The sequence below is a fragment of the Sodiomyces alkalinus genome (genome assembly GCF_003711515.1).
Source record: "Sodiomyces alkalinus F11 unplaced genomic scaffold SODALscaffold_3, whole genome shotgun sequence".
NCBI lineage: Eukaryota > Fungi > Ascomycota > Sordariomycetes > Glomerellales > Plectosphaerellaceae > Sodiomyces > Sodiomyces alkalinus.
In genome coordinates this window covers 4065637-4079019 of record NW_021167081.1, presented here as the reverse complement: position 1 = coordinate 4079019, position 13383 = coordinate 4065637, and the positions used below count along the sequence as shown (strand labels likewise).

General features: G+C 42.4%; 1 protein-coding gene across 1 annotated transcript; it reads left to right on the top strand.

Moving 5' to 3' along the window:
* Positions 1-1104: 1104 nt before the first annotated feature.
* On the top strand, positions 1105-3621 carry SODALDRAFT_378002 (hypothetical protein; the record flags this gene model as incomplete). The annotated part of the gene is made up of 5 exons (XM_028614949.1): positions 1105-1151; positions 1233-1259; positions 1348-1397; positions 1434-1644; positions 1927-3621. 5 exons carry the CDS (start codon positions 1105-1107, stop codon positions 3341-3343), a joined length of 1752 nt encoding a protein of 583 aa, XP_028467936.1. The 3' UTR covers positions 3344-3621.
* Positions 3622-13383: the final 9762 nt, after the last annotated feature.

Here is a 13383-nt window from a genome sequence, read left to right as displayed (position 1 = left end):
CTATATATCTATAGTTATTTCCCCTGCTTTTTCCTTATAGTTAGATATCCCTATAAAGTATTCACAAACTTTAATTAGATAAATACACATATAATTCCGCGTACCTTATTTATATTCTAACACGTCTTAAGATCGTTATAATTAAAAAGGTGGCTATTCAACTAATATAGCTATCCTACGAACGTGGCTATTCTACTAACATAGCTATCTTACTATTAAGCACTAAGTTATAAGGGTTAGTAAGAAATAAACGCCCGATAAGTGGCGCGGGCACGGGTAGTCGCATAAGAAACTGTCCGTCTCTATTAGCTCGATCCGTGTTAACCGCGAAAAAAGTCAGAGTGCCTGTCTTCCGACCCCCCTATTCCGTCTTCCGGGTCGACTTAAACTCTTTTTAGGTAAAATGATCTACTACTTCCCTACCACCCGAAATTAGGTGCGTTTTATAGGTCTCTCGAAGTACCTAAATATCCGAGAAATCAAAATACTAGGTATTACCACTACTTTTACTACTACTAGAGTAATATCGCGACTCTGCTCGGCGCGCTATTATCTTGTAGGTTGTCTTCTAAAGCACGAATACTAGGCTTAAATAGCCGTAGTTTAAATATATACTAAGATAGGTTAAGGGAAGGAAAAGGTAGGTGGAAAAGGGTAAGTGGAAAAAGAAGGAAAGGAGGGAACAAGAAAAGGGCGGTACGCGTAGAGGGGCGCGTATTAGAATTAAAATAAATAAATACGGTTAGTAGACCTATTATTCCTTAGTTACACGACGCATAATATTAGCGTATATAACTATCCGGTGTTTTTCCGACTACGTATTCCGTATCCGGATTTCTACGTGTTAACCTAACTATTACTTTTTCTTCCCTTTATAATAATATAATAACAACTAATACTATAATAATATAGTAGCTTGACCGTAAAGCGTGAGGGCTAGGGGTCCTTCTTTATAGAGTCCTTCTTTAAAGAGTACTCGTATACGTGCTCTTTTTTATCTTTAGGTACTTCGAGAGACCTATAAAACGCACTTAGTTTCGGGTAGTGGGGAAGTAGTGGATTATTTTACCCAAGAAGAGTTTAAGTCGACCCGGAAGACGGAACATGGGGGGCCGGAAAACGGGCACTCAACAAGTCGACGAGGCAACGAGGTTCTTATTACGGAAAAATAAGAACAAGACGAAAGAAAGGGGCTGTTCCTCCCCCCACTTACTTTGGGTTTCAATCACCAGATCCATTCCGACTCGTCGATGTCTCCGGTGACGTGACAAACCATTTTGTATACGACATCAAATCTCTGTCACTTCCACCCAAGTTCCCATTCATTCATCTTCCTTCTTCATATAGGACTTCGTTAAGTTACCTACTCTGGGGCCACGGCATTCATCTTTCTCAAGGTGAGCAAAGTTACGATTGTCACTTGCCAATTGCAGGGAAGGCCGTGATACCTCCCGCCAAGGTCAGACGAGTCCAGGGCAAACCACATAATCAGGGGGAGGCAATACCGGAGAGTAAAGCAACACAGCAGAGAGCAGAGCGACGCATATACATCCTTGCGTGCAGGTCATCCCATCCCCTTGCTACCAACTCTCCTCGCTCGCTGTCCTTGTCTGGCTGGCTATCATCACCTCACGCAAGCCTCTTGTGCACAAGTCCTGTTTGCTCCTCCCTTCCTGCCTATCACCGACATATCTGGCCAGCCCTCTGATATGTTGTCGCCATTACCTACCAACGCACGGCTTTCTTGAACCCTTTTGCCCGTCCCCCCACCCCCCCCCCTTCCCCCGGGTTTACCATTCGCGCGCCGGTGCATTCTTTTATTGGCGTTGGTCTGCGGACTCGGGACGTTGGATCTTCTCACTGCACGACGTTTATCCGCTTTACCGCAGACCTTGATCTTGCGCTTTTTGCTTGCTCTTCTCACAGCGTCTTCGCCTGCCCAGCTATTGCATCTGCTTTCCGCGTGGGATTTTGTGGGGCGTGTTTCTGGCTCATTAACACCATGCCTAGAGACGATCTTTCCATCGACTTTGTCAGAAGGATGCCACAGGTCGAAGCACTGGATCCTGCTATCATCCTCGACGACTGGATGAACCGGGTCCAGAACTTTCCCGAGGAGATCCGTTTTATCCAGGAAGAAATCGCCGACAAGGATAGGCAGTACCAAGAGTGCATCAAGGTCATAGAGGATCGCGACGGCAAGATCCAGAAATGGATCAAGGCGAACGGCAGTCATGAGACGAACCCACGGGAGGAGGGCATGCGGGCCGTGATACGCGAACACTATGCACGCGCAGACCGCTTGGCCGGCGAGAAGATCACCCTGACGCAGAGGCTACAAGCCACCATGGATAAGCACCTACGGAATCTAGACCAGCACATTAAACTGCTCTACGATCGTGCCGAGCCTGGCTTCAACGACCCAGACAAATGCCCCTCCCTTCTCCGACCCAGTGCTGCCAACCACTCTGGGCCGTCGGTTCGCTCCGTCAACCCGGCCAGTCACCTGTCAGGAACCACTATCAATGCAACCGCCACTCCAGGACCCGCCGTTCACTCGGTCGGCCCTGCGACTGCCCGGGCAACTAACCCTCAGGTCCGAAACGCCCAATCCCAACAACAGTACCCCGCCTCGGCCCCGACGAGCCCCGCGGCCAGCATGATCCTCAATCGTCAGACGCGAGAGAGCTCAGCCGGTCCGGGCAGTGGTGTCCCGAAACGAGGCCCCCGGTCCAACTCAGGCCTGGGCAGCGTCCCGGCCGCCTCAAGCGGCCTGGCAAGGCACTCATCGCTAGGACCTGGCACGCCGAAGGGCGCTGGCGCGAACGGAGTTAATGGCGCGGTGCGTGCGGGGAGCGCCGGGCCTCGTTCGTCCTCGCAGAAAGCATCGGGAGCGTCCGGAGCGGGCAGAAAGGGAACCCCTACTGGTGCCGGTCGTAAGAGGGCCGGAGCCGCTGGAAGCAAGTCCTCCCTCTCACGAGTCAAGAAATCCGGGAGCAGAAAGTCGCCCGCGTCAACGGCGGACAGCGAGCTATCAGAAGCGGAAAGCGGGAGCGTGGACGAAGGTGAGGAGAGCCGGCTGGACCGGGCAAGCGGCACGCCGGCACGAGACGCGAAGGACGCGGGCGCGGACGAGACCATGGCCGATGTGGACGATGACGAGGCGGGCGACGATAAAAAGTATTGCATGTGCCAGAACGTCAGTTTCGGCGACATGGTGGCGTGCGACAACGATGACTGCCCTTATGAATGGTTTCACTGGTCGTGTGTCGGCCTCAAGAGCGAGCCTAACGGCACATGGTACTGTCCCGTCTGCACCGAGAAGATGCAGAAGAAGAAATAGCTCAAGGGGTTTGGCCCCCGTTTCTCGTGCCGCGCGCCCCTGCCACGGTGGCGGGGAATGAAGGGGAGGAAGAAGGATGGTTTAAAAGATATCATGCATTCTTGTTCTTATTACCCTTCAGGCTACATACGCGCACGTTCGTCACGAGTCACGACAGGAGTGTCAACTAATACACGATGGCATTTGTGTAATAAGATACTTAGGAGCTGGACAGTCGGGTAACCACCTCTTATTGTAGATGCGAACAGTGATAGAGCCCACCTGTATCGTCGTCGAGCAGTCTCCCAAAGACCAATTCCAGGTCCTCCGCATGCTGCCGACTTGATGTAACTGCGACGTGGGCACAGGTACTTTATATGTACCTTAGAAAGGCCCAGACCATCAAAATTACCTTTTGCTTCGTACAGAGGTGACATGCTATTAGGCTAGGCGCCTTGCGTTATTCCGGTCTTGGCACTTAGTTATCCGACCGTGGTCTGACCCGCTGGCTTTTTTTTTTCCCGGGCGCCGGTGGCGCCCTTTCTCCCCATAGTCCGCCTTGTCGAAAGGTTAGCTTCAGCAATTCCTTTTCATTTTTCATTTTTCATTTTTCATGGGTCACGGGAAGGATTACGGCGCCCGGACGTTTTACTATCGAGCTCGAAAATATGGAGCTATGATAACATACCGTATTGTCCTAACAAAAGGAATATCTAAGTAATTCGTAACGCCCGCCTTATTACGAGATTAGTCTTCGCTACTATTATACGCCGGCCATAAAGGAAAGGCTAGAAGGGTAGTACCGTAATAAACGGTATTAGGCTAAGGGATATCGATAAGGTATTATAGAAAAAGGCCCTTATAAACCCTATGGCCCTTATTCCGAAACGGGTCCTTTAAGAGTTTAGCGACCTATTTACCCCTGATAAGACGAACCTATTACCCCTATACCGACTAGGGAATAATCACGAAATAAATATTATACGAGGAATAAACAATAAAGAACCACCCCTACTTCAAGGGCTACTATAGAGTATATTGCGCGAAGAATTACTTATACCCCGGAAAACTCTTAATAAATAGATAAGAGGTTTATCCGAGGAAGTAACTTAGAAGCCGTAGCACCTATACTATTTATAAAAAAGCTTAGTAAAGGACTATATTTCTAGTATAACTACCGGATGCTAAACACGATCATCTATTAAGAATATTACCGCTTACCGTTAAATATAGAAACCTTATATAATCTTATAGAAACGAAGTAGTTTACGAAACTTAATATTATAGCCGCTTACTATAAGATTAGGATAGGACTAGTTCATACTAGGTTTCGGACTCATTAAATAGCTAGTATACCCCTTCGGGTTAAGCGGTATACCGGCGACCTGTTAATAATATATTAATAAAACGATATAATATTACGTTAATAACTTTATACTAGCCTATATAAATATTATCCTTATTTACACTAATAGGAGTAAGGCTAACTATAAGGCGAAGGTTAGATAAGTACTCCGAGCCCTAGCTAATATAGGTCTTAACCTTAACCCGTCTAAGTACGAATTAATTATAAAGATAGTTAAATACTTAAGGTTTATACTTACCGTAAATAAAGGAGTCGGGTATAACCCCGAGTAACTCTAAGTAATCCTCGAGTAGGAAACGCTAATATTAGGAAAAGGAGTATAAAGTTTCCTTGGGTTTACGAATTACTACCGGATCTATATAAAGGAGTTTTTCGCGATTAGCGCCTTTTAATAGCGCTAATTAAAAAATCACCGGACCTTCTAATAAGGCCCCGAGGAAGAATCGGCCTTTTAGACTATTAATGTAAGGTTTATAGAATGACCGATCCTACGATACTAAAACCCCGCGAATAAAACGTTTATTAAGACTAATTACTCCGGTTTCGTATTAGGCGGGGGATTAGTCTCAGAAAATATAGAAGAATATCGCTACGTAGTCGTATACTACTTAAGACGACTAATTTTAGCCCAGTATAATTACTGGATTCACGATGAAAAGATATTAGCGATTACAAGTAACTTAATAGCGTAAAGAGCGGAACTAATTAGCTATAATTAATTTAGTATCTTCTCCGACTAGAAGGCCCTAGAGTACTTTATCATAGAATAAACGCTTATATAGCGATAAGGCTATTAGGCTAGTAAGCTCGCTTAATTCGACTTTATCATCAAATACCGTAAAGAGAAGAATAATACAACAGCTAACGTATTATCGTGCTATTAGTAAGATAAACTCTAAGATATAATAGATAAGTACAAATAAGCTTATTATATATAATTAATCCCGGATTCCGGGATGCTACTAAAGCTATATCGCTTAATAAACGCTTTAAGAATCTTCGATATAAATAATAAATTATAGTAATTATAGGAAAACACGTTACCGATTAACCCGTAATACTAAGGTGCCCTTTATATTATACTTAAGTGAGAACGCTAGTTCTGACTAACGCTTAAACTATAGTTATAGATCGCGGAATATTTAGTATTGCCCTCCGGGCTATTATTATTGCGAGATCGTATTTAGATACTAGGTTTAAATAAAGGTTCGACGCTATAAGGAAAAGTCATCTAATCTATCTACGATTCGGTAATTAACGGATACTTAGGACAGGAAAATACTATCGCCTTAGTAAGGCGTAGGTTCTTTTAGCCGGGTATAAATAAGAATATATATCGGTTTATACGGAATTACGATGTATACGAGAGAGGCTATATATAAAGAAACGCTAAGCGAGGTCTCCTATATTCTCTTTTAGCGCCGGAACGTATTAGGAGTAACCTATTTATAGACTTTATAACGAACCTCCCCCTAGCTAATAAGAAGAAAGCGTCTTACCTCTAAGTTATTACCGATTAATTAATCAAAGCTATAATGCTTAAAGCGATAAGGATAATAAAGGCGGAGGCCTATATAGAATAGTTCTTTGACTACTACTTCCGTTTCCACGGTATACTAAGATTAATAGTTAGTAACCGAGGGTCGAATTAGATAACCCGATTCTAGAAGTATTTCTACGACCTTATATATATTACGCGCAAGCTTAGTGCTCCTTTCTACCCTTAAACGAATGAAGTAACTAAACGCGTAAACTAAGAAGTATAAGTATATCTACGCGTATTTATCTACTATGCTTAGGATCTTTAGGATAGCCTATTACCCGCGGGCTAGTTAGCCTTAAATAATCGCGAGAGCTTTACGACCGGCCTTAATCTATTCTTTCTTAATTATAGTTCTTATATCGACCCAATCTAAGTAAACGAAAAGCTACTACATAACTCGCGAGAGTTTTTGGCATGTAACTTAGTACGTTATCTATAAGAAGCGACCGAATTTACCTAGGCCGTAATAACATTAACGTGGTTATAGAATAGGGATACCGCGAATAAATAGTGCTTACTAGTAAAACTGTTTAAAGTAGAAAACCTGGTCTAGCTCTTATTAGGGAACTACTTAACACCACGCCCTGTATAAAAAGCTTAACTAGCTATACGGTAAATACTATATAATAAAGGTAATTGATCCTAATATAGTCAAATTATCTATACTATTATAAATCTACGCCTAATTCTATATTAACGTATTACGACGCGTAAGCGATAACCTCTCATTAGGCTAGATTATCGATAACCCCTAACTACTATGTATTCGCGACCTTACGGATAAAGATAAGTAGGTTATTTAAGAAGTCCTTTATACGAGGACTAAGAGGCGAGGAAAAGGCACCTATAAAAAGGTACTAGTACTGTCACGGGCATACTAAGAAAGGGACGATAAGATATACTTATCTTATGGGTTCAATAACAGCAGACATATCACGAACTAACCGGTTATTAATATGGCACTATCTTAATAGCATAGCTAAGGGATAGTATCCACGAGACTTATATCTATAACCTAGAAGGGCCTATCTAGTAGTAGTAGACACACCTAGGATTAATAGGTTATCGCTATACTATCGCTATTATATAGTTAAGGGATAGTATCTACGAGACTTATATCCACGACCTAGAAGGACCTATCTAGTAGTAGCAGACATACCTAGAATTAATAGGTAGTCGCTATAGTATCGCTATTATATAACTAAGGGATAGTAAGTATAAGAGATATTGCTACGATCTAGAAGGGCCGAGGTTATATCTAGAATCCTGTATATTAGGCTATAAGAGGTTAAATATAGAGCCACTAGGAGTTAATAGGAGGTTAAGGATTAAGATAGCAGATATAATAGTCTTATATTAAGAGAGCTAGGCGGGGATAGACATGAGGATTCCAGGTAGACCCAGGATGGCTATAAAAGGAACACCCTAAGGACCTCTTTATAGAGACGGGCAACGAATAATCTAAGACTTCTGGATTATTCCTTGATAAACTAACCAGTATTTACCTAGGGCGTTTCGGTTATTAACTTATATTCTACTCCTTACGAGAATAGCTTTAATAAGAACGCTAGAAAGGGTATAATAAACCTACCTAGTTAAGGTATTAGCTAAAGTTAGCGCCCTTAACGAATTTAAGCGTAAATACGGATCTACTAATACTAATAATAGATTATTTAGTTAGTATATATAAAGTCCGACTAAGAGGCGAGGAGAAAACGACTATATAATAGTAGCTAGGGAGTAGGAAATATTATTATAGGCCGGATAGGCCCCGCGCCTTGGCCTCCCTTAATATAAGTCTAAATTATTACCAGCGGGATTAAAGGTATTATTATTAGGATTATCGGCCTCGATCAGCGCCTCCCCTTTTTGCTCCTCCTTATTTAATACCACGGCCGCTAATACGCTATCCTAATCGGCCTACCTAGCCTTACTCTCTGATACCTCGTTATTATTATTATTATTATTATTATCGCCGATACCGGCGTTACCTATAATAGCGTTATTAATAATAGTAAAGCCCCGCTTACGCTTATAGAGTAACCTTATCTTAGATAGTAATAAAGGTACGGAATATAATAGCGATCCCCCGGAGTAGCTAAGTCTACTTATTTAACTCGCGGAAGTAAGCGAAGTCCTTAGTACGGCTGGCTACGAGGATAGGAGGGGGAGTAATAGGATAACAACTCTTTTCCTCTACAGATATAAGGGGGACCGGGTCTAAACTAACTACCTCGCCTATAACCTTATAAGAAGGAGATAAGGCTAATTAATCCGTCCTAGTAATAACACTTATAGGAGCTAATAAGGCTAACTATAACGCTATCTCTTTAATAACCTCCTAAGAAGGTAGAAAGACTAGTATAATTACCTCGCTAGCGACCGCTATTACGAAGGGAAGCGATGCTAGTCTAACTACTTTATTACCGACCTTTAAAAAAGGTAATAAAGCTAGCTACGCTATTATCTCTCCTTAAACCTCTTAAGGGAGAGGAGGGGCTAGTATAGCTACCGGGTTAAAGACCTCCGTGGAATAAACAACTATAGGTTATAGCGCCGTCGCTAATAACTCTATAACCCCAGCTATTTCGGTATCTTAGGAGTCCAAGCGGGTATTTAGGTATAAGTTATAGATCTATAACGGGTTAGTATATAAGTACGATATTGTAAAGATAAGGATACTTATATCCCTAACTTAGGGACTATCACAGTAAGTAGTAACCGCCTTAAATAACCTCCGTGTAGGACCTATAAGGTACGTAAGGAGTGGAAGGCACGTATATATCTTCATAGAGTATACATAGTAGTTTCTTCCCCAACTAGTGTAGCTCTAGTAAAGGCGTTTATAGTCCCCTTAAGCGATATTACTTGTATAAGAATTATACGGCTTAGAATAAACGTTATTAGGAGGGTTTTTAATAGGATAACTACCGCGTAAGCGCTTCTTCTTCTTCCTAGGTAATAGCGACTTAGCCTAGGATACTTAGTTGTTATCGCTAAGGGCGTATTAAGAGGGGCTTATATTGCTACTAGCTGTATGCTTACTACTATTACTACCCCTATTGTCGCCGGGGACTAGCGCCGTTAAATAAACTATTAATATTAGCTTGCTACCGTGAAGGGTAAGGGTATATAAAGACTAGACTTACCTTCTTAACGGGTAAGAACTAGTTTGATATCGTTATCGCTAGATAGTCTACGCGAGAGAGTTAAAGACTTTATCGCTACTATAGGGAGCTACTATATACGATGTAGGTTACTATTAGTATTATTATTATTCTTAAGTTATAGACAATAGAAGAGAAAAACAGGAAAGCCGTAACTACGGAACGAAGGTAGCTACGTTATATCTACGGAGGGAAGCTACGCGAGGGCGGCCTATATTACTACTTTAAGCACGTATATAAAGGGGTTACTAAGGCAATATAAAACTCCTTTAACCTTAAGGTAGGGGAGGAGTAAGGTAAAGGACCGTGTCGGGGGCCTTTATCGCCGCGATATAAGGAGGAACAGAGCACGTTAATATTATATAGTTATATAACCCGACCTAACCCCGGTGGGAGGGGCGGACGAGGGGTATATTACGGGTTAGCCCCGATTAACAGGATCTGGTTATACGCCGGATCTTCCTAACTACGTGCTTACTTACTAGCCCTATATCGCCTAGGCCTTGCTATACTATAGTTAGCGTAGCGCTATAGACTATGCTTTTGTTTCTTCTTTTTCTTCTTTAGTTTTAGATAATCTAATTTTTCGGCCGTACTTATTACTATTAACCTATGATAAGCCGTTTATACCCCGCTTTATTATAGTATGTATAAGTAAAGGAATATATATTATAATAAAATTAACTTTTACGGGCTCGATATTATTATTATTATTATTATTCTTACTCCGCTATCCTATCGAATCTCTAGGAGCCTAGTTTAGACTATACGGTCCTTCTCGGGTGGCTATAGGGGGGAAAACCCGGGATCCCGGGGAAAACCTCTATACTTATTCTTGGTTAGAGTAATACCACTACGAGGCCGATATAGCCCCGGTTCGCCCCGTCTACGTATCTGGATCGCACCTCTAGGCTAATAGCTAACGGGAAGGGTAGTAGGCTATAGGTTAGCCTAGGCCGGTTATTAGTAAGGGGGCGGGGGCTAAAAGAGTACCGCGGCGACTCCGCTATATAGCGGCTGTGGTGTACTAAATACGGCCTCCTTATATCCCCGGGGGCCGTGCCTATTATTCCTTCTATTTAATTAATAAAGAGAAAGGCGAGGCAGGCGGTAGGAAGGGTAGGGCTCCGCCTATACCCGAAAAAACCGTAGATAGTTAAGAGAAATTAAGGTCCTTTTCCTTTTCCTCTTTTCCTTCTTATAACGCCGTAGATCACGTTATAGGTGTCCCTTATTATATTCCCGCTTACGGCCTTAAAGGCCTGCCGTCGTGGTAGTATACTAACTAGTAGTATCTTCCAGTTTTCCTGTTCTTAATTTATAATTTCCTACTTAATTTAGTATATAGTGGTTCGTGGGTAGCGTTATAGTGGCGTGGGGTTAACTAGGTAGTATAATAGCAGCAGTAATAATAATTATAATATTAATCCTAATTAAACTCGTAATATAAGTATCTCTATATCGTGGCGGCGCCGTAGTAATAGTATACTAATAGCCGTAAATACCTCCTTCTAATAATAATAATAGTTATAAGGAGGGTACTATTCGAGTTATACCATATATATACCCTAATAGTGCCGACATAGTATTATAGCGGCTAACCTATAATAGTTATCTCCGTTATAGTAAGCGTCTAGGCAGCTACCCCGATAATATTTCCGCTTATACTAATACTACCGGAATAGGCGCTGCGTGCTTCTAGTACGCTAATAGTCGACGTCCCTATAAGGACTTAAGCCGTCCTTATACTATAATAGTACCGCTAGTGTATTAAGGTGGTCTAACTAGTTAATAAGTCCCCCCCGCTATAAAGAAGTAGTAATAGCGTCTTATAGACGTTTATAGTCTTTATCTATCGGTAAAGGCTATTAGTAGCGACGGTATTATTACGGTAAGTAGCCTTCCTTCGATATCGCAGTAGCGCCGTACCAATAACCTATTAGGCTAAGGAGCGCCTAAAAACGGCGGCTTTATCCTTTAGACGGGCCGTCTCTTAGGCGCTACCTTCCGGTCACGGCTATAACGGCACCATATTAGTAAAGGCGCTCCTGCACGATATTCTCCACTAAACACGCCGTATAAAGGGTATACTAGGTATCCTAATAGATAACTATATACGTAGTCCCCTTTCGGTTTCGCTACGGCGCCCTTACGGTAGTAGTATAGCTAACTAGTTCTAGGATCTCGAGTACGTTAAGAGTAGTATTAGCGCCTCCGAGGGAGGTAAGGATAAAACTAATAAGAAGTAGAGAGAAGGGGGGGTGGGGGGGCTTTAGCCCGAAAACGCTTTAATACCACTAGGGCCCCGGCTAGTAGGGCCTTATTTAATACTAGCTAGACTATTATATTACCTTTTCCCCGCTACGGTGCCGCCGCGTTCTCGTAGGCTTCTATAACTTTAAGAGCGAGACAAAAGCCCTTAAGCCTCTTCCGTTATAGGAACCACTTAGCTATCGCCCCGGCTTCTATATTATAGTCTAGTGCGTCGTATAGGTCCCCTTTAGTTATAAGTAGTCTCCCCACGGCACCGAAGAGCTCCCTACGCTCTTCCTCGGTCACGTCCTAGCATTAAAGCACTATATACTCCGCTATATCTGCCCCCCCGTCACCGCAGGGGCATCGCGTTATTAGGAATCCCGGCACCCTCGCCTTAGCCAGGAAGGCTCGTAGGCCTAGCTTTTCTAATCTAATTTAGGTGAGTGCGGAGCTCTATAGCTTTAGAAGTCCTCTATATTTCCGGAGGGCGCGTCGCGTCAGGGGGCGGCTCGGTGCCGCTACGGCGCAGGTATAGGGCCTCCGTGGGGCTCGATATTAAAACGTCCGGGGGCCGTAATCCTTCCCGTTTCCATTTTCGTATTAAACTTGTCATTATTAGTAGGGAAGTATTACGGCGGCTATACGTTCTACTATTAAGCCCGTGAATATAGAGCTATAATAATATATAGAGGCTAGATATTCCGACTATACTACTTAGATGTTCCGATTATAATTCTAATATAGACCTATAAGTTACCTATTTCGGAATACTACGTATACTCTACTACGTATAATTATTAGTTGCTCTAATAGCTTTTTAATGTTTTCAAAGTTTTTAACCTTTGATTAATTTAATCTCTCGAACTAGTTAAAGGAAGTAGTTAATATACTTTTAGTGACTTTGCTTAAGACCGGCGGTTCGTTCTTTACTAGTAATTAATAATACGCCCACGGCGTACTTTAGATACTAGATAAAGCACGGGAACCGCGTTCTATAGCGGTTTACTATTAGAACCGTGTTCCACGGCGGTCTACTAAGCGGAATTATCCCTGGAATTTCTCTATAAATATATTAGTTCGGGGCTTTACCCCTTAGTTTAGAGAAGATATCTTTATTACACCTTATTTACCATAGTAAAAGTGACCCTCCAAATCCTAGGTTCCCTAGATCCAATAGTGCTAGCTAGCTAGAGTCGTGCCCGGCTAGGGCATATTAAATCCTAGATCCTTTGAGGTTCTATAGTACTGGCTGGCCAGGGGATTTGCCTGGACAGGACATATTATATATAGTTATAGCGTAGAAGCCCTAGTTAACTAACTAGGACTAATTATAAGAGGAAAAAATAAAACCTTCAAGGGAAAATTCGAGTACCCTCTCTTATTATACTAGGAAAACCCGTAGGTAAAAACCCTAGTTATAGTATCTTAGGGAAAACCCGTAGGTAAAAGCCTAAGTATTTATATCTAGGAAAGTCCGAAGATAAAGAACCTAGTTCTGTTATAGACCTTAGTAATTTAGTTCTTGAATTCGGGTATAAGGTGGTATATCGTAGTTAGGCATGTCGTGTTTATAGCCTAAATTTATATAACCGCATAGTGTATTATATAGATATTTAGGTAGATCTTTAGTTATTATATCGGCTATATTAAATTTAGTATTGATATAAACGACCTTTATTTTAATATTTTGAAGCTGTTGTCGGCAGTAGTGATACTGACGATCTATATA